Raw genomic sequence first — 21,623 nt, forward strand, 5'->3', positions numbered from 1 at the left:
GAACCTGACAATACCACCTAACAAAAGTGAAATCAAACTTGTACAATCCAAGCCCTTAAACTAATACTTTTGCTTTCTTTCCACAGGCGCTCCAAATCTGTCACATTGCAAGGGCACAGCTCCCCTTCTGGCCACCCCATTGGCATTCCGGTGGATTTAGGTCTGGGTTCATTCCAAAACATTAAATTGCTGCCATTTTTGTGGTTGACTGTATGTATATATATATATGTTCTCACCTTGTCTCCTTATAGGTCCGACACTCAGGATGTGTTCTTTTAGCAGCATCGAGGACATCCTCCTCCTCGGCGGACAGTTCTAGAAACAACACAAAGACTTGAGCACACGACGCGGGACGAGGACTTCGAGGCGAGCGCGTCGCGTCCTCACCACTTTGCAGGCGCTCTTGTCGGCGTCGCAGAGCGAAACATCGCAGTGGAGGTGCACCTCGTCGTAGTCGCCGATGAACTTGAAGACGGTGACGTGGAAGCGGCAGGTGAGCGACACGCCATTTTCCGCCATGCCGATGGTGTTGTCCTTCACGTTGGGGCACCTTTTTTTTTGGAAAGGGGACGTTAAGCAGGTATAAGCTTGAAGAACGCCAAAAGGGCGGTTACCCTCGCTCGATGATGACGTAGCGGAGTCGGTCGCTGCTATTGCGCGAGGGCGTGGCCCAGCACGTGTTCACCACAAGGTGGAGCTGGTTTTCGTCGGCGCCGTCCACAAAGACGCCCACGTAGAGGATGTCGCGCGTGCTCAGCACCGCCTCCCCCTCCCTGTAGGGATGGCGGTACGTGGCGTTCTTGTAGAGCGCCATCTTGGTGATGAAGTTCCCGCCCTGGGTTGGTAGGGCGAGGTTGATCACGCTGTTGGAGGGCGGGACATGGAGAAATGCTGATGTTCATAGAAGGTGACATTTTTTTTAATTGTCCAAAAATCACATACAATACTTTTTTTGTAAAAAATATTACTCGTAAGTATTTTTGCTTTTTTTTGATAATATACTGTAACATCTTTTTTCTTGTAAGAGTGCATTTTTTATGTCATAATATTACCACAAAAAATTTAAATTTTACAAAAATTAAGACAATATTATGAGAACATTTCTGAAAAAAAAAAAAGGTGAAGAAAAACATATTTTTAGTTTTCTGTAGGACAAACATGCCACAAAGCTTGTTAGAAAGCCCACTGTTTATGTTAAACATGCGTCACTGATGAGTATTTGGCAAGCATCGTTTTGTCCTACTAAATTCAGCGATCCTTGAACTCATCGTTGTTTGTTTACATGTACAACTTTCTCTGATGCTGCCACAGAAAGACGTGCTTTATGCCACTCCTCCTTTGTCTCATTTTGTCCACCAAACGTGTTATGCTGTGCGTGAATGCACAAAGGTGAGCTTTGTTGATGTCATTGACTTGTGTGGAGTGCTAATCAGACATATTTGGTCACTGCATGACTGCAAGATAATCGATGCTAACATGCTATTTAGGCTAGCTGTATGTACATATTGCATCATTATGCCTCGTTTGTAGGTTTATTTGAGCTCATTTAATTTCCTTTACTTATGTCCTCTGTGTGTTTAATTTATATTTGCATGTCTCATGACTAGAGATGTCCGATAATATCGGCCGATAAATGCATTGCCGGCAGTAAGTCGGACACGTTTCCAGTGAGGGTTGGACTCCGCCAAGGCTGCCCTTTGTCACCCATTCTGTTCTGAACTTTTATGGACAGAATTTCTAGGCGCAGTCAAGGCGTTGAGGGGATCCGGTTTGGTGGCTGCAGGATTAGGTCTCTGCTTTTTAAACATGATGTGGTCCTGATGGCTTCATCTGGCCAGGATCTTCAGCTCTCACTGGATCGGTTCGCAGCCGAGTGTGAAGCGACTGGGATGAGAATCAGCACCTCCAAGTCCGAGTCCATGGTTCTCGCCCGGAAAAGGGTGGAATGCCATCTTCGGGTTGGGGAGGAGACCCTGCCCCAAGTGGAGGAGTTCAAGTACCTCGGAGTATTGTTCACGAGTGAGGGAAGAGTGGATCGTGAGATCGACAGGCGGATCGGTGCGGCATCTTCAGTAATGCGGACGCTGTATCGATCCGTTGTGGTGAAGAAGGAGCTGAGCCGGAAGGCAAAGCTCTCAATTTACCGGTCGATCTACGTTCCCATCCTCACCTATGGTCATGAGCTTTGGGTTATGACCGAAAGGACAAGATCACGGGTACAAGCGGCCGAAATGAGTTTCCTCCGCCGGGTGGCGGGGCTCTCCCTTAGAGATAGGGTGAGAAGCTCTGTCATCCGGGGGGAGCTCAAAGTAAAGCCGCTGCTCCTCCACATGGAGAGGAGCCAGATGAGGTGGTTCGGGCATCTGGTCAGGATGCCACCCGATCGCCTCCCTCGGGAGGTGTTTCGGGCACGTCCGACCGGTAGGAGGCCACGGGGAAGACCCAGGACACGTTGGGAAGACTATGTCTCCCGGCTGGCCTGGGAACGCCTCGGGATCCCCCGGGAGGAGCTGGACAAAGTGGCTGAGGAGAGGGAAGTCTGGGCTTCCCTGCTTAGGCTGCTGCCCCCGCGACCCGACCTCGGATAAGCGGAAGAAGATGGATGGATGGATGGAAATGCTTTAAAATTTAATATCGGAAATTATCGGTATCGTTTTTATTTTATTATCGGTATCTGTTTTTATTTAAAATGTTTTATTTTTTTCTAAATCAACATAAAAAACACAAGATACACTTACAAATAATGCACCAACCCAAAAAAACCTCCCTCCCCCATTTACACTCATTCACACAAAAGGGTTGTTTCTTTCTGTTATTAATATTGTGGTTCCTACATTATATATCAATATATATCAATACAGTCTGCAAGGGATACGGTCCGTAAGCACACATGATTGCTCCACTAATAGTACTAACCTTTAACAGTTCATTTTACTCATTTTCATTAATTACTAGTTTCCATGTAACTGTTTTTACATTGTTTTACTTTCTTTTTTATTCAAGAAAATGTTTAATTTATTTATCTTATTTTCATTTTGTAAAAAGGACCTTATCTTCACCATACCTGGTTGTCCAAATGAGGCATAATAATGTGCTAATTCCACGACTGTATATATCGGTATCGGTTGATATCGGTATCGGTAATTAAGAGTTGGACAATATCGGATATCAGCAAAAAAAAGCCATTATCGGACATCCCTACTCATGACACATTATCTGTATGTAATATTGGCTGCATTTCTGATAGTTGTTTGTGCGCCATGTTGTTCCAGACCACAGCAAATGTTACCCAGCTTGCAAAGATTGTAATAAATTCATTAAAGTTTCCTTAAACTTGGACACACATCTATACCTTTGGCCATTCTAAGCCAGTATTTTCTATGAGTTATCTCACCCTTTGAGGAGCCTCCATTTTACTAATGATTACCAATGTTGCAAAAATGTGTAGAATAAAAATTTAAATACAACATTTCTGTCAACGAAGATTTGCGTCAGCCTTTGATAGTAGGCTAATATAGACACTTATGTCATGTGCTGCCTTCATTAGAACACTTATATAAGACTTTACATTTTTTGCGGCTCCAGACAGATTTTTTTTTCTTGTATTTTGGTCCAATATGGCTCTTTTAACATTTTGGGTTGTCGACCCCTGGTTTATGGAATGGTGTGCTGCTGACATACCTGCCAACTTTTGAAATCAGAAAAACCTAGTAGCCAGGGTCCAAGGGCCGCAGGCCCCGGTAGGTCCAGGACAAAGTCCTGGTGGAGGGTTCAGGGCTTCGCCCCCCGACGCAAAATGATTATTAGCATTCAGACAAGTTAAAATGTTGCTAAAACCATCACTTTTCTATCAGTCACAGTGACTTTTCAAAACAAAAATATTACAGCAAAAATCATATGGGTTGATTGACATGTTTATTCTGTAAGCTAACTTCAATAGTTTGAAATTATTTTGACAGTTAATGCCAGTTATCCTGTCAACCTTTCACAAGACTTCAATTTGTTCATTGAAAGTATAAACACTTTTTACAGTAAACAAATGGTAAAACAGTACTAAACAATTCCATTAAAAAAATAATTGGTGTCATTATTAACTTTCTGTCCAAGCTTGTATAATCTACTGCCTTGTTCAATTGTAAAAAATATTCTGTGCCTAAAATTCACATTTCTATCACAATGATCATACTGTAAACATGGTAAGCTAACTTCATTAAAATTAATAGTCCTGTCAATAGCATGGAATTACAATTCAAATGTAGTTTTTTTGTAAGCCTTTCAAAAGAATTCAAAATATGAAAAATTAATGAAAATGAATTTAAGCCATCAGACACTTGAAAAGTGGCACATCACATCTCTAATGTAATCATTTGAACTTTTCAACAGAAATAGCACTGCAAAAATATTAAGGACATACTTCTGTATTTTGGTAGTTATGCTGTCAACATTTAACAAGATTTCTTCAACTTGGACTTGAAAGCATAAATAGTATAAACACTTTTAACAGTATGTCGTGCTGTGAAATACAGCCGACAGGATTGCGCACCAAACACGAAGCAAGGCCAAAGTGCATGCAGGTGCAGGAGAACAAAGGACTTCTTTCATTTAAGGTTTGTGATAAACCATCAAACTCATTCGTTAAAAGGACTCTATAGTAATATAAAGCGAATTTTTCTGGACATTATCATGCAAGAAAAGTTTATTTTTGGGACCGCGATCACCGCGTAATGATTTTTAAAGGTTGCATTACAAACATTTAACTGTCCCATGTGATCAGCCAGTGCGATTGGAAGTCCATGCTCAATTATTGCCTCCGTAAATAAAACTTCGGCATTTATCACATCCAAAGAATCTGTTTGGGCGACGAAAAACGTTGAAAGTTTTCCACTTGTATCGCTAGCAACGGCATTAGACTTGTGGTTTTTTGTCCCAACGTGGTCTTTTACATGGCTAATTCCTCCGTGTCCGATCGAAAAATCTTGTCTGCACAAGGTGCAATTCGCCTAGTTTTCACCCTTTTTTTTTTTTTTAATGAATGAAAAACCGTATTTTTTATCACTGCAACCGTAACCCGGAATAGGTTGATGAAAACCGTACGAATTACGGGAAAACCGGAGTAGTTGGCAGGTATGTGCTGACCTGAGAATGGGTTTAAGGACCGTCTCCAGCGAGATCCTGAGGTCCAGTTCGTAGGCGCAGGAAAACGCCACGTTGATGGTCTTGTCTCGCGTGATGACGTTCCCCGTGTTGTTGACGCTCTCGATCCACACCGTGTTTTTGTACACGATGTGCGTGTTGTTTGACTGCCGAGACAAAACACAGCGTCGACATCGTCTTGCAATACCACGTTGAGCCTCGGGAGGCAACGGTGAGTCGCCGAGGTTGTCTCCCAAGCGCCCTGACCTGCACGATGGAGCCGCAGTGTCCTTTGGTGTTGTTGATGTGGAAGGAGATGTAGTCCTCGCCCTCCATGGCGGCGCAGTGCTCGTCGTTGATCCTGACGTCGCCACGCTCGAAGCCCAGCTGGAAGAGCTTGCATTTGGAAATGGACACCTCCATCCGGGCGTGCCTGCAGGTCACCTCCGCCTGTATGACGTCGTCGTCGCCTGACAAGACACGCACACATCGTCTTTTGAGGTAACAAGCTGTCCATAGAATGTAAACAAAGTGGAAATTCTAACATTAGTCCTGCTGTGGCACACCTCAATGCAATAAACACAGCTATGGAAACAGGAGTTCAGAATATGCAGATGATCAAATATATATATTTAAACTGAACTATTTTGTTATTTGTAACAAAGTAACGTTAACACATGAAAAATGCCATCAAATTAATGATACTGAATAGAAATGTATAATAAATACACAATAAATAATGATAAACAATAAATACATCATAAAAAAAGATGCAATAATGAAAATTGGAGGATGCCTATAGGATCAATTACTAAGAAACATTAAAAAAAAAAAAAAACTAAAAGAAAAAAATTATCTTAAATAATCATTTGAATTATTAATTTAAAGTGATACGTACAATACAATACATTTGTAAATCAAAAGAATAAAAAAAATTATAATGGTAAATAAAAAATATAATAAAAAACAGACTACAAAAAAAATAAATGGGATACAATACAAAAAAAACTAAATAATAATAATAATAACTGGGATTTATATAGCGCTTTTCTAAGTACCCAAAGTCGCTTTTACATGTAGAACCCATCAATCATTCACACCTGGTGGTGGTAAGCTACTTTCATAGCCACAGCTGCCCTGGGGTAGACTGACGGAAGCATGGCTGCAACGGCCCCTCCGACCACCACCTGTCATTCATCATTCATCATTCATCATTCAATTGACCGCTGTGAGTGGCACCGGGGGCAAAGGGTGAAGTGTCCCGCCCAAGGACACAACGGCAGCCATTTTTTTTTTTTTTTTGGATGGTAAACACTTTTAAGATATAACCCATCTTGACAGATACTGTGCATCCCAGAAATAAAATCTAAAATACAATACAACAAAATATTGATTAGAGATATACCGTATTTTTCGGACTATAAGTCGCAGTTTTTTTCATAGTTTGGCCGGGGGTGCGACTTATACTCAGGAGCGACTTATGTGTGAAATGATTAACACATTACCGTAAAATATCAAGTATTATTATTGATCTCATTCACGTAAGAGACTAGACGTATAAGATTTCATGGGATTTAGCGATTAGGAGTGACAGATTGTATAGCATGTTCTATATGTTATAGTTATTTGAATGACTCTTACCATAATATGTTACGTTAACATACCAGTTGCTTATTTATGCCTCATATAACGTACACTTATTCAGCCTGTTGTTCACTATTCTTTATTTATTTTAAATTGCCTTTCAAATGTCTATTCTTGGTGTTGGATTTTATCAAATAAATTCCCCCCCCCAAATTTTTTTCCTTCTTTATTATGCATTTTCGGCCGGTGCGACTTATACTCCGGTGCAACTTATACTCCGAAAAATACGGTAACTAAAATAGAAAAATAATAATTTGGGAATGCCAATTATATAAATATGTACTAAAATGTATACAAAATACTAATAAAACAGAAGGAAAATGACCTAAAATAGGAAAATATTTTAGGATTGGTTCTCCATTAGTATAACTTAATATAGGAGGAATGTCATAGGAATTGAAAAAAATTAAATTAAATTAATGGATGCCCATGCAATAATTATTTTCTAAAAATGAACATGCTGGCATACAGTATCTAATAAAATATACATACAAATTTTAAATAATAGACCTAAAAGATTAAAATACTCAAAACATGTTTTTCCAATGGTAGTACTTACAGGATAAATACTTTTTAAATGAAATAAATTAAAATTAGAAGATGCCAATGTCATAAATTAATAATACAATTACGTAATATAAATAAAGATATAAAAATGAACATGGTGACATACTTTGTGGTCATAACATTACAGGAGTGTGTTTCTTCCCATCGCCACCAGAGAGCGCCATAAAAAGACCCGATAGAGCATGTTTTTCTTAACCATAAGGTTGACCTTCTTAACCATAAGGTTGGGGCGCCAAAAAGATCTGTTAGCTGTGGGCCGTATGGGTCGGTTGTAATACTCTTTCCCACCACTTGTGGCAGTAATAATAATATCAAACAGAAGAATTGATTGATTGGAGTCTGCAGAAGTGCAGAAGTCTGGAGCTAACGTCATACAGAAGTTTCTTAAGTGCAAAAACTATGACTAAGGTGGTGAAAATGCATTTTCATTTGCACTTGATTGTTATTGACAGTTTAGTTAAGAAACATATTCAATATTAATTCAGTTTATTTATTTTGGCACTGCATAATTGTAAACATACATTTATTTTCAGTCAGTAAAATGTGGTTTTCTAATGGTAGTACCTAACATAGGATAAATGAAAAAAATTAAAATACAATTGGCGGATGACCATACCATAAATTATTACTTATAAAAAAAATATAAACAAATGAACATAGTGACATACTGTGTATTGTGGTCATAACATCGCATTTCCTCCCACCTGCATTTGTTACGGTTGTATTTTTGCTATGGCTGTCATGAGACTTAAAAGAAATGTCTGCTGTGACATGTCACATACATTATATTACCAAAAGTATTTGGCCATCTGCCTTGACTCACATATGAACTTGAAGTGCCATCCCATTCTTAGGGTTCAATATGATGTCGGTCCACCTTTTGCAGCTATTACAGCTTCAACTCTTCTGGGAAGGCTGTCCACAAGGTTGCGGAGTGTGTTTATAGGAATTTTCGACCATTCTTCCAAAAGCGCATTGGTGAGGTCACACACTGATGTTGGTAGAGAAGGCTTGGCTCTCAGTCTCCGTTCTAATTCATTCCAAAGGTGTTCTATCGGGTTCAGGTCAGGACTCTGTGCAGGCCAGTCAAGTTCATCCACACCAGACTCTGTCATCCATGTCTTTATGGACCTTGCTTTGTGCACTGGTTAAAGTTAAAGTACCAATGATTGTCACACACACACACTAGGTGTGGCAAAATTATTTTCTGTATTTGACCCATCACTCTTGATCACCCCCTGGGGGGTGAGGGGAGCAGTGGGGAAGGGGTCCGCTCCAAACTGCTCCCACAAGGTTGGGAGCATGGAATTGTCCAAAATGTTTTGGTATCCTGGAACATTCAAAGTTCCTTTCACTGGAACTAAGGGGCCAAGCCCAACTCCTGAAAAACAACCCCACACCATAATTCCTCCTCCACCAAATTTCACACTCAGCACAATGCAGTCCGAAATGTAGCGTTCTCCTGGCAGCCTCCAAACCCAGACTCGTCCATCAGATTGCCAGATGGAAAAGCGTGATTCATCACTCCGGAGAACGTGTCTCCATTGCTCTGGAGTCCAGTGGCGACGTGCTTTACACCACTGCATCACACGCTTTGCATTGGACTTGGTGATGTATGGCTTAGATGCAGCTGCTCGGCCATGGAAACCCATTCCATGAAGCTCTCTGCGTACTGTACATGGGCTAATTGGAAGGTCACATGAAGTTTGGAGCTGTGTAGCAAGTGACTGTGCAGAAAGTCTTTGCACTATGCGCTTCAGCAACCGCTGACCCCCTCTGTCAGTTTACGTGGCCTACCACTTGGTGGCCGAGTTGCTGTTGTTCCCAAACTCTTCCATTTTCTTATAATAAAGCCGACAGTTGACTTTGTAATATGTAGGAGAGAGGACATGTCACGACTGGATTTGTTGCACAGGTGGCATCCTATGACAGTTCCACGCTGGAAATCACTGAGAGCGGCCCATTCTTTCACAAATGTTTTGTAGAAACAGTCTCCAATGCCTAAGTGCTTGATTTGATACACCTGTGGCCGGGCCAAGTGATTAGGACACCTGATTCTGATCATTTGCATGGGTGGCAATATAGTGTATTTTTACTATGCCGCCCATTTTTCATACATACAAATATGTTTTGTGTGCACTCACCTCCGGGGCTGCTGGGTAACTCGGGACATCCGCACAGGTCGCCTCCGTTCTCCTGCTCGCAGGTGAAGTTTGTGCAGGTCTCTGTGGCACAGGGGTCGTAGATCCATTCTGCTAAAGACATTGGTCCACACACAACGTTAGCTGCCACACACACACACAATGATTGTGTTATGATGTGTCGCCTTACAGCAGTTCTCCTGGGTGATCCACCGTGTGGTGAGGGTGCCCATGGAGCGGCAGGCCTCGGCGTAGGCGGCCAGCGAGCCGCACACCTGGGCCCTGCGTTGGTTGTAGCAGCCGTCCAGGTAGCAGGACTGGTAGTAAGGCCTGGGGTCCAGCAGGCCGTGGCACGGCTGGAAGAAGCCCTTCGGCTCGGTCAGCTTCAGGCAGGCGTCGTCACCTTGCAGCGCCTGCACTGCCGTGTTGGCACAGGACTGGGCCAGGGACACGTACTGGGTCACGTCGCACCTAACGGGAACGCAAGGTTGGGTTTTTTAAAAAGTACGTGTTTCTTCACAGGAAGTGCATTTCCGGCCACCACCACCAGAGAGCGCCATAGAAAGTCACTACAGAGCCGTGTTTCTTCATCGGTTCGTTAGGCAGCGAACGCCCCTTAGAGCAGTGGTTCTCAACCTTTTTTCAGTGATGTACCCCCTGTCAACATTTTTTTCATTCAAGTACCCCCTAATCAGAGCAAAGCATTTTTGGTTGAAAAAAAGAGATAAAGAAGTAAAATACAGCACTATGTCATCAGTTTCTGATTTATTAAATTGTATAACAGTGCAAAATATTGCTCATTTGTAGTGGTCTTTCTTCAACTACGGTATTTGGAAAAAAAGATAATAACTAAAATAAAAATAGATAAAATAACTAAAAACTTGTTGAAAAATAAACAAGTGGTTCAATTATAAATAAAGATTTCTACACATAGAAGTAATCATCAACTTAAAGTGCCCTCTTTGGGGATTGTAATAGAGATCCATCTGGATTCATCAACTTAATTCTAAACATTTCTTCACAAAAAAAGAAATCTTTAACATCAATATTTATGGAACATGTCCACAAAAAAATCTAGCTGTCAACACTGACTGTCAAAACTGTTTACAGTTCTTTTTGACAGACATTTTAGTGACAAACCTGAGCTTGTGCTTCACTGAGTTTATGAACTTACATTCATATTTTGTTGAAGTATTATTCAATATATATATTTATAAAGCATTTTTGAATTGTTGATATTTTTAGAATATCCATCCATCCATCCATCCATCTTCTTCCGCTTATCCGAGGTCGGGTCGCGGGGGCAGCAGCCTAAGCAGGGAAGCCCAGACTTCCCTCTCCCCAGCCACTTCGTCCAGCTCTTCCTGTGGGACCCCGAGGCGTTCCCAGGCCAGCCGGGAGACATAGTCTTCCCAACGTGTCCTGGGTCTTCCTCGTGGCCTCCTACCGGTCGGACGTGCCCTAAACACCTACCTAGGGAGGCGATCGGGTGGCATCCTGACCAGATGCCCGAACCACCTCATCTGGCTCCTCTCCATGTGGAGGAGCAGCGGCTTTACTTTGAGCTCCCCCCGGATGACAGAGCTTCTCACCCTATCTCTAAGGGAGAGCCCCGCCACCCGGCGGAGGAAACTCATTTCGGCCGCTTGTATGTCCTTTCGGTCATAACCCAAAGCTCATGACCATAGGTGAGGATGGGAACGTAGATCGACCGGTAAGTTGAGAGCTTTGCCTTCCGGCTCAGCTCCTTCTTCACCACAACGGATCGATACAGCGTCCGCATTACTGAAGACGCCGCACCGATCCGCCTGTCGACCTCACGATCCACTCTTCCCTCACTCGTGAACAAGACTCCGAGGTACTTGAACTCCTCCACTTGGGGCTAGATCTCCTCCCCAACCCGGAGATGGCACTCCACCCTTTTCCGGGCGAGAACCATGGACTCGGACTTGGAGGTGCTGATTCTCATCCCAGTCGCTTCACACTCAGCTGCGAACCGATCCAGTGAGAGCTGAAGATCCTGGCTAGATGAAGCCATCAGGACCACATCATGTTTAAAAAGCAGAGACCTAATCCTGCAGCCACCAAACCGGATCCCCTCAACGCCTTGACTGCGCCTAGAAATTCTGTCCATAAAAGTTATGAACAGAATGGGTGACAAAGGGCAGCCTTGAATATTTTTAAAAAAATCTCACGTACCCCTTGGCATACCTTCAAGTACCCCCATTTGAGAACCACTGCCCTAGAGGCCCGCCAAAAGATATCTGTTTTTCAGCTGTGGTCCACAGAGGAAATACACTTTTCCACCACTTGTGGCAGTAATGACAACATCAATCAAACAGAAGAAGTCTGCAGCTAAATTCATAGAGAAGTTCAAGCGCAAAAATGATGACTAAAGTGGTGATTATGCCTTTTTATTTGCACTTGAATTAAATTGAGTTTAGTTAAGAAACATATTCATTATTAATTCAGTTTATTCATACTGGCACAGCATAATTGTAAACATACATTTATTTTCAGTCTGTAAGCTGTGGAAATGTGAGCATTTTTATTAAGGGAATTTAAGTGCTTGTTAAAAATAATAAAAAAGAACAAAATAAAAATAAAAATAAAAGCAACTTGCACATTCTATAAAATATACAAAATAATATTGATTATAAATTATGACCAGAGAGTTATATTGTGTTTTTCCGCAATAATGCACTTATTATTGTCATTGATGCAGTGTTACTTCCCTTCACTTTGTTATGAAACCTTTTTATAATGAATTGAAGCCACCGTGTCTTTGGAGGTGGGAGGAAGCCGGAGTACCCGCAGGGAACCCACGCAGTCACGGGGAGAACATGCAAACTCCACACAGAAAGACCCAGAGTCCGAGTCGAACCCAGGACCTTCATATTGTGCACTGACCTCCAAAGACATGCACCCGAGGATAGGTTGATTGGCAACACTAACTTGGCCCTAGAGTGTGAATGTTGTCTGTCTATCTGTGATCATACTTGCCAACCTTGAGACCTCTGATTTCGGGAGGTGGGGGGTGGGGGGCGTGGTTGGGGGCGGGGCTAAGAGGGGAGGAGTATATTTACAGGTAGAATTCACCAAGTCAAGTATTTCATATATATATATATATAAGAAATACTTGACTTTCAGTGAATTCTAGCTATATATATATTTATTTTATTATATATATATTTTATTATATATATTATATTATATATATATATATATATATATATATATATATATATATATATATATATATATATACACACATATAAGAAATACTTGACTTTCAGTGAATTCTAGCTGTATATATATTTATTTTATTATATATATATATTTTATTATATATATATTATATTATATATATATATATATATATATATATATATATATATATATATAAATAAAAGAAATACTTGAATTTCAGTGTTCATTTATTTACACATATACACACACACATAACACTCATCTACTCATTGTTGAGTTAAGGGTTAAATTGTCCATCCTTGTTCTATTCTCTGTCACTATTTTTCCAACCATGCTGAACACCCTTTCGCAGGTACCCAGAAAGGTTTCGAGTACCACCAAAAAAACAGAATCTCTGAAGACAGTATAAAAATCTGTGTTAAAGGTGTACAAATACTGTTTGTATAATAAGCATGTTATTTTTTTACAAATGAGGGTTAAGAGTTCAGTACTAAAAAAAAAAGAAAAGAATGTGGCTTAAGTACAGTTTTTTAATTGAGCTGCTGCATTTTTTGGTTGGGTTGTTTATTTATTTTGAGTAACTTCTATACATTTCTAAAAGGGGAGGAATGTAATAGTGATCTATGTTTGTCTGTTGCCATCTCCTGGTGAATGTTGGCTATAGCGTACTGGGGTTACTTTTTGGTTGGCCAACGATTTACGTGGTGTTGCGCACCTGACGTCACTCAAGTCTGCATGGAGCTGGAGGGGGCGTGGCTTCCAGCTCCGCCTGAATTTCGGGAGATTTTCAGGAGAAAATTTGTCCCGGGAGGTTTTCGGGAGAGGCGCTGAATTTCGGGAGTCTCCCGGAAAATCCGGGAGGGTTGGCAAGTATGATCTGTGTTGGCCCTGCGATGGATGGATGGATGGATGGATGAAGCCACCATGTGTTCTTGTCAATAGCCACTAGATGGCACCATAGAAAGACGTAGCACTCATTCCATTAGCCTTCAAAACAGGCTTGGGCAATTATTTTGCCTCAGGAGGCCAAATTTAGAGGAAAAAAATGTGTCTGGGGGCCGGAATATCTATTTTTAGGAACACTAATACAAAACCTCACAATGTCTGAATGCTAAAAACGTTATGATGGACCGCCTTAAAAAACGGAATGGAATTTTAAATTTTTTTACTGAATGAGACACCCAGAATGTACATGAAAAAAACAATGTGGGATTTACAATATTAACTATGAACGATAAAACACTGAATATTGACAACATAAGGAACGTCACACCCCCTCTCGATCGACATATTTTACAATCAAGCGAAACGCAACAAAAATGCAACAAACACAGCAAAATATGAACGCGAAGGGTAAAAAAAACTAACTACCTACTATCTTATACATCTGATACATCACTAAGCTTTAGAACTTTGTCGTAAAAATGTCATTCCGCGTCTGTCCCTGACACATGCATTTCAGGCTGACCCTCTGTGGAAACGCTCCCCACCCATACTGCTTGGTGCCTCATCTCAGCTCATCTGTGACTTAGATGACCATAGTAACTCATTAGATTACCATAGTCACTAGTATATCATGCAAACACGCAGATTCCAACCATTTAAAATACTTTGTATAGTTCTAGACTTACGGTCATTTGAAAACATCACTGCACATCATAATGGCAGCTACACTTTCCATCTTAAAGATCTAAAAAAAATGGTTTGGGAATGTCCGGTGGGCCAGATTGAAAAGGTTAACGGGCCGCATGCAGCCCCCGGGCCTTCATTTGCCCTGGTCTGCTTTAAGAAGATAACAATACTCAATTTAACTACATATTTACACACGCACACACATGTTTATAAAACATACTGAAAATCATTTTATATGTATTTTATATATATGTGTACAGCTCTGGTAATGGGTACATTCGCACCCACCTGCACAAATGTACTTCAAAATGTAGCAATCAAAAATAAATATGACTTTTTTTTTTGTTTACTAGGGCATGCATGTATAATATGCATTAGTTTGACCATTTAAAATCAACAATAATAAAAAGGAGCTGCTTGGAAATAGCATAAAAATGCCCCAAAAACTTGGAAAAACGCGTTACTTTTTGGTGTAACCATCATGAGCGTTCTGTTCAGGTATATTTCTTTTATATTTTGATAAATCATCATATTTATGTATTACTAAATGTAAATAGGTATTGATCAATCTTTAAGCTGTGTGTATTTGATTTCAGTTTGCTTTTGACATCTTATTTAGAATTGTAGTTGAACCTTTTACAAGCTTGTGTTGCGCTCATGATGGCGTAACCTAACTAGATTTCATTTAATGATTTTATTTTGAATATTTATTCCCATTTTTTACATTTAGTATATTAAAATATTCATTTATAAACATTGAATACATTTCAAATATCAATAAAATGCAATTGCCTTCATCTTATAGGGTAATGTTTAGTTCCACCAAGTCATGAGCGTAACACTAAGCTTCATCACTTTGACTTGTAATATCTCGAATTCTGCTGCTGTTTTATGTTTTTGTCTTTTTGGAACATGTACTATACATAAAGTCCCATATAAAATGATGTTTCTAGCAATACTTGAATTTTGCCTTTGAAAGTAACACTCCATGTCCATTAGTGGAGCTGTACACATATATTAGAAAACATACTGAACATGACTATCAAACCAGAAATGCCTGGCTGTAGAACACCATAATGTATCCCACCACACAACAAGGTGTACATGTTGGTCGCCCCCACCTGTTCTGCATGCCGTTGGTCTTCCAGCTCTGGGCCAGCTCCAGAGCGCTGGCGGCCGCCTTTCCCGTGGAGGTGATGTAGTCGTCGCCGGGGTCGCCGTTGAAGTTGCCGCACAGGCCGCACAGCTTGTCCTGCATCCGCTGGCCCATGGTGATGCTGAGCGTGTTGAAGCGGTTGTAGCGCACCTGGATGTCCTGCGGCGAGTCGATGTCCACGAAGCCCTCGGACGTGGACAGGCGGGTCATCAGGCCGGTGACGAACGGCACGGACACCGGCGTGCCGTTCACCTGTGGGCAACCAAGCACAGTTACATTTGGGAAATTTAATACAACAATATTGACAAAGACAGGGGTATATATGTGTGTAATATATTTATATAATATTATATCACATGTATAAAATATAAATGTGATATAATATTAATTTTGCATATTTTAAATAATTTTATTTCTCAGGGAGAGTATGAATTAATATATCATAAAATTCGTACTACAGCACAATTATAAAATATAAATATGATATATTTATAAATTATTTTAGTTATATTTATAATATTCATATTATACAATTCATATTACATCACATTTATATTCATAAAATATAAATGTGATATAATATTAATTTTGCAAATTATAAATATATTTCATTTCACAGGGAGAGTGCGAACTCGTATTACATTATAAAATTAGTACAACATCACAATTATAAAATATAAAATATAAATATGATATATTTATAAATAATTGTAGTCATTATATTTATAATATTAATGTTATAAAATTAATATTACACCACATTTATATTCACGGAATATAAATGTGATGTAATATTAATTTTGCATATTATAAATATATTCTATTTCTCAGGAAGAGTGCAAATTAATATTATAAAATTAGTACTATACCATAATTATAAATATAAAATATAAATATGATATCTTCATGAATTATTTTAGCTATTATATTTATAACATTAGTGCCATAAAATTAATATTACATCACATTTATAAAATATAAATGTCATAGCTATTCCAAAAATAAAATCATAAATAAATAAATCATAAAATCATAACCAATATTAAGCAAATAATATTACGCAAACAAATATGATAATAAATAAAACGAGAAAATCCCCGCGGAAATTTTGATGGGCCTGCTATCTGTGCCCTGGACCTCTGGCCGGGGGTCGCTGGAAGCCGCCGTGCTGTTAAGATGGTGCCAGAGTGTCAGAACCCGTGAGTTTTAGGTGTAACTGTACAAAAACAGCTACAGAGCTAGCCTAAATCGTTAGCATGCTTACATTAAAATGCTAACATTTAGCATGTATATGCTAAAATTTAGCATGTGTGCTAACGATGGCATGCTAACAGTTAGCATGTCTCACATTTCACGTAAAACGGCTGTAAGGTGTATGGCTGCGGAAATAGAGAAAAAGTGTAAAAGTAGCTGAAAAACTTAGCATGCTTAAGTTAGCGTGCTAGCATGCTAACGTTTATATATATATATATATATATATATATATATATATATATATATATATATATATATATATATATATATATATATATAGAGGTTTATTTGAAATAGGGACAGATACAAAAACATGGACATCTGAAACAGTTATCCAATGTATGCATCATAGTGTTTGTAGCCAAAGCTCATTTACAACACTTGTCCCCAACAACAACAACAACAACACAGATCCAACATCATTAAAATAGGAAAATAAAAAATAGAATGAGTCGATAATAATGATAATAGTAATAATACAGACAATAATACAGCTACGCTAACAGTTAACACGTGTAAACATTCCAAGTTATATGACTCTAATGTGTATGGCTGCGGAATTAGACAAAAAAGTGTAATATTAGCTGGAAACGTTGCCATGCTAACGTTAGCATACTAGCATGCTAAATAATACCAATTATTAGACCATTTTTGACAAATCTATTATGGTTATACCTCCAATACCTCTTTATTTCATGAAAGCAGGTGTTTATTTGAGGTGAGGTGTTTATTAGTTGAAGTGGACGACATATTGTATTGTTGGTTAGACTGACCATACGTCCTCTTTTCACCGGACATGTCCTCTGTTGCGGGGCTGTCCGGGCGGAGTTTCTTAAATGCCTCAAATGTCCGGCATTTTGAGTTAGGGTTGCGTGTATTTTCAATGTACGTTCAGGGTTAAGAAGGGGTTAAAAACAAAACAAATTGTGCGCGCAGCAGCATTGGTGAGGGAGGGGCAGAGACAGAGAGAGCGAGAGAGTTATGATAAACGCGCATGCGTCGCCAGCCTCTGCTTTTTAATTCATAGATTTATCACATTTCATTGTTTATTATCTATAACAGGGGTGTCAAAAGTGTGCCCCGGAGGCCATTTGCGGCCCACAGCTAATGTTTTAAAGGCCCACGGCCCATTCTAAAAATACTATTAAAATAAACAAAAACATAACAAAAGTGAAATAAAAAAGCTTAAAGGTGAAATGTAATTTAGAAAAAGTTGCAATGTTGACTAATAAAACAAAGCTGTTTTTTTTTTCTTTCAAACTGTCTTTGCTCAAAACATAATATTGAATCAAAATCAATGTCATTATGAATTATTGACCTATCCAAGGTTCCCATTACTTCACATCAAACATTCCACTTTGAAAAATATTTTTGGTGGAAGATTTTGCATATTTTGTGTGTTTGCCATTAAAAACATAGTTTTGTTTGACAAAAAAGGGCGGAAAACAAACAAACAAACAAAAAAACAACATTAAAAAAACTAAAACATTTTGAAATGAGGGTTAGATGTGAAGTTGATATAAAATGTATGTATGCCCTGGCACACCATTATCATCATTTCATGACCCAAGAAAAACACTTTTGACACTTTTATACTGAAATAAATACACCTACAACTTATTCAATAAAAACATATAAAAAACTACCAGCAGCGGTAAAGTTTAGATCCATGAAGGAAAGAAGAAAATGAATTAACGTTTATAACTGAATACATTTACTTATGTATTAGGACTGTGAATCTTTGAGTGTCCCACGATTCGATTCAATATCGATTCTTGGGGTCACGATTCGATTCAAAAACGATTTTTTTTTTTCAATTCAACACGATTCTCGATTCATTGAATACATATGATTTCAGCAGGATCTACCCCAGTCTGCTGACATGCAAGCAGAGTAGAAAGCTTTTATAATTGTAAAGGACAATGTTTTATCAACTGATTGCAATAATGTAAATTTGTTTGAACTATTAAATGAACCAAAAATATGACTTATTTTATCTTGGTGAAAATATTGGACACAATGTGTTGTCAAGCTTATGAGATGTGATGCAAGTGTAAGCCACTGTGACACTATTGTTCTTTTATTTTTATAAATGTCTAATGATAATGTCAATGAGGGATTTTTAATCACTGCTATGTTGATATTGTAACTAATATTGATACTGTTGTTGATAATATTCATTTTTGTTGCTTTGTTGTGTGTGGTGTTTGTGTCTCCTCTCAATTGCTGTGTTTATTGCAGTTCTGAGTGTTGCTGGGTCGGGTTTGGTTTTGGAAATGGATTGCATTGATATGGTATTGCTGTGTATTGTTTTGTTGGATTGATTAATTAAAAAAAAAGAAAAAGAAAAAAGAAAAAAAGAAAATCAATTTAAAAAAAATGAGAATCCATTCTGAATCGCACAACGTGAGAATCGCAATTCGAATTCGAATCGATTTTTCCCACACCCCTAATATGTATACACATTTTTTCTTTTTTCTTTTTTATAAATTAAGTAACGTTTATGACAACCCTTTTCCAAAACACAATATAGAATGTGAGATACAACAGGATAATGCATTCGTTTATCATTTTTTTTCAAAACGCTTACAAAAAAGTGGGGCCCCAAAAATGTACTGTGGGACCCCATTTTTATGACTTGATGGCCCATTTTAAAAATTCCTAATGCCAACACTGCCATCAACAGAGGAGAAAAAATGCTTTATTTAAATAAATATATTATTTATAAAGCAAGTTCGAGTATCATTGGCAAAATGTCACCTAGTCCCGGCCTTGGCACGCATATATGTGTCCTCTTTTGGGGATTTCAGAATATTCTCAGCCTATTGTTGGTATTATTAATATGAATAAGACTTCAACTAACAATAATATTAATAGGTAAGGCATACTTGCCAACCTTGAGACCTCCGATTTCGGGAGGTGGGGGCGTGATCAGGGTGGGGCGTGGTTGGGGGCGTGGTTAAGAGGGGAGGAGTATATTGACAGCTAGAATTCATACATATACATACATATATATATATATATATATATATATATATATATATATCTACATCCTGAAAATATGCAAACAAACTGTGTTTAGATAATTGATACTTCAAACTTGCATAAATAAATATTAAAGAATATAACATAATTTGGCTTCTGAGAGTTTCAAAATGTAATGAATAAAATGCTAAAGTTGTTGATAAACAAGCAATTATTTTAATAATTAAATATGGTCATTTTAAATGAATTATTATGATAATTTAAAATCAATTATTTCAAATATGTTTATTTTAATGTATAATTCTATGGCTGGATGTAATAAGGAGTCACGAAAAAATACAAATAAAAATACAATTAATTTTGATGTTTTTAGCAAAATAAAGTAAACATTTTTTTTTTTTTTTTTTTTTTTTAAATTAATAAATATATTTATTTTTAGGTAAGATAAACATAATAATACAATTTATCTCTAGTCTGGATGATTTAGTTCTTGTCACCCTGTTGTCCTCCCGTCATGAAAAAAGGCTGTCCTCACTCAGGTCCGCATGGAGCTGGAGGGGGCGTGGCTTCCAGCTCCGGCTGAAAATCGGGAGATTTTCGGGAGAATATTTGTCCCGGGAGGTTTTCGGGAGAGGCGCTTAATTTCGGGAGTCTCCCGAAAAATTGGGGAGGGTTGGCAAGTATGCAGGTAAGGGCCAGGTATGGCACCTATTAGGGTGGAAATACGGTAGTGGCGGTCTTTCAATCTACCTTGATGGTGTTCCCCGAGATGAGAATGTTCTCCTCGTTGATGTAGAGGTAAATGTGCGAGATGGTGGTGAGGTTGGGCGCGCCGCCCTTGTGGAAGTTGGCGATGAGCTGGAAGGAGACGTCGGGCAGCTTGTGGCAGTTGGTGGACAGGACGAAGGAGCACGAGGCCGCCAGACGCAGCGAGGCCCCGTCGAAGGTCTTGAACACGCCGCCGCCCGACGCCACGCACTGGCCGGAGCGCCGGGCGAAGCAGCCGCGGACGCCGTGGCGAAGGGCGCACTCCTCGTCCGCCTTGCAGCGCCTCGGGTCGCACTGAATCAGGTTGCGACCGATGCACCTGCAGCGCTTGGAGCAGTCGGCGTTCCAGAACAGCTGCTTGGGCTAAAACAAAAACAGCGCTACATTAGCATTAGCAAATGATACTACATGCTAATAGCTCTTTTGAACTAGAAAATTCCCGCGGAAATTTTGATGGGTCTGCTATCTGTGCCCGAGACCAGTGTTCCCCAACCACCGGTACCGGTCCGTGGATCAATTAGTACCGGGCCGCACAAAAAAAAAAAAAATTATAATTTTATTTATTTATTTATTTTTTAATTAAATCAACATAAAAAACACAAGATACACCTACAATTAGTGCACCAACCCAAAAAACCTCCCTCCCCCATTTACACTCATTCAAACAAAAGGGTTGTTTCTCTCTGTTATTAATATTCTGGTTCCTACATTATATATCAATATATATCAATACAGTCTGCAGGGATACAGTCCGTAAGCACACATGATTGTATTAATTAAAAAAAAATAATAATAATTTAGCTCAAAATTAGCTCAAAAATCTAGCACTTTAATCTTAGCATGCTAACATGCTAACATAAACATGCATACACTTAGCATGTTTCAAATACGTACCAAGGCTGCGGAATAGCTCTTTTTATTAATTAGTAAATGAATGTACATGCTAATAGCTATTTTGAATAATTTTCATTAGCATATGATAGTACATGCTAATAGCTCTTTTGAACTAGAAATGGAGTTTTAGGTGTAACTGTACAGAATGAGCCACAGAGCTTGCCGAAAACAGTAGCATGTTTACATAAAAATGCTAACACTTAGCATGTGTGCTAACAATAGCGTGATAACAGTCAGCA

At 39.0% G+C, this 21,623-nt stretch overlaps 1 protein-coding gene across 1 annotated transcript in view; it reads right to left on the bottom strand.

Moving 5' to 3' along the window:
* The window catches only part of tecta (tectorin alpha), a 119,569-nt gene that overhangs the window by 3,647 nt on the left and 94,299 nt on the right, over nucleotides 1-21,623 (bottom strand). The window contains exons 22-30 of the mRNA XM_072913762.1: nucleotides 20,473-20,853; nucleotides 15,418-15,735; nucleotides 9,676-9,940; nucleotides 9,489-9,599; nucleotides 5,401-5,603; nucleotides 5,137-5,300; nucleotides 615-863; nucleotides 388-550; nucleotides 237-315 (exon numbers count right to left, since the gene is read on the bottom strand). Of these exons, the coding sequence (XP_072769863.1) occupies nucleotides 237-315; nucleotides 388-550; nucleotides 615-863; nucleotides 5,137-5,300; nucleotides 5,401-5,603; nucleotides 9,489-9,599; nucleotides 9,676-9,940; nucleotides 15,418-15,735; nucleotides 20,473-20,853 (1,933 nt within the window). The remainder of the gene's footprint in view (nucleotides 1-236; nucleotides 316-387; nucleotides 551-614; nucleotides 864-5,136; nucleotides 5,301-5,400; nucleotides 5,604-9,488; nucleotides 9,600-9,675; nucleotides 9,941-15,417; nucleotides 15,736-20,472; nucleotides 20,854-21,623) is intronic.

The sequence above is a fragment of the Nerophis lumbriciformis genome, linkage group LG09 (genome assembly GCF_033978685.3).
Source record: "Nerophis lumbriciformis linkage group LG09, RoL_Nlum_v2.1, whole genome shotgun sequence".
NCBI classification, from domain to species: domain Eukaryota; kingdom Metazoa; phylum Chordata; class Actinopteri; order Syngnathiformes; family Syngnathidae; genus Nerophis; species Nerophis lumbriciformis.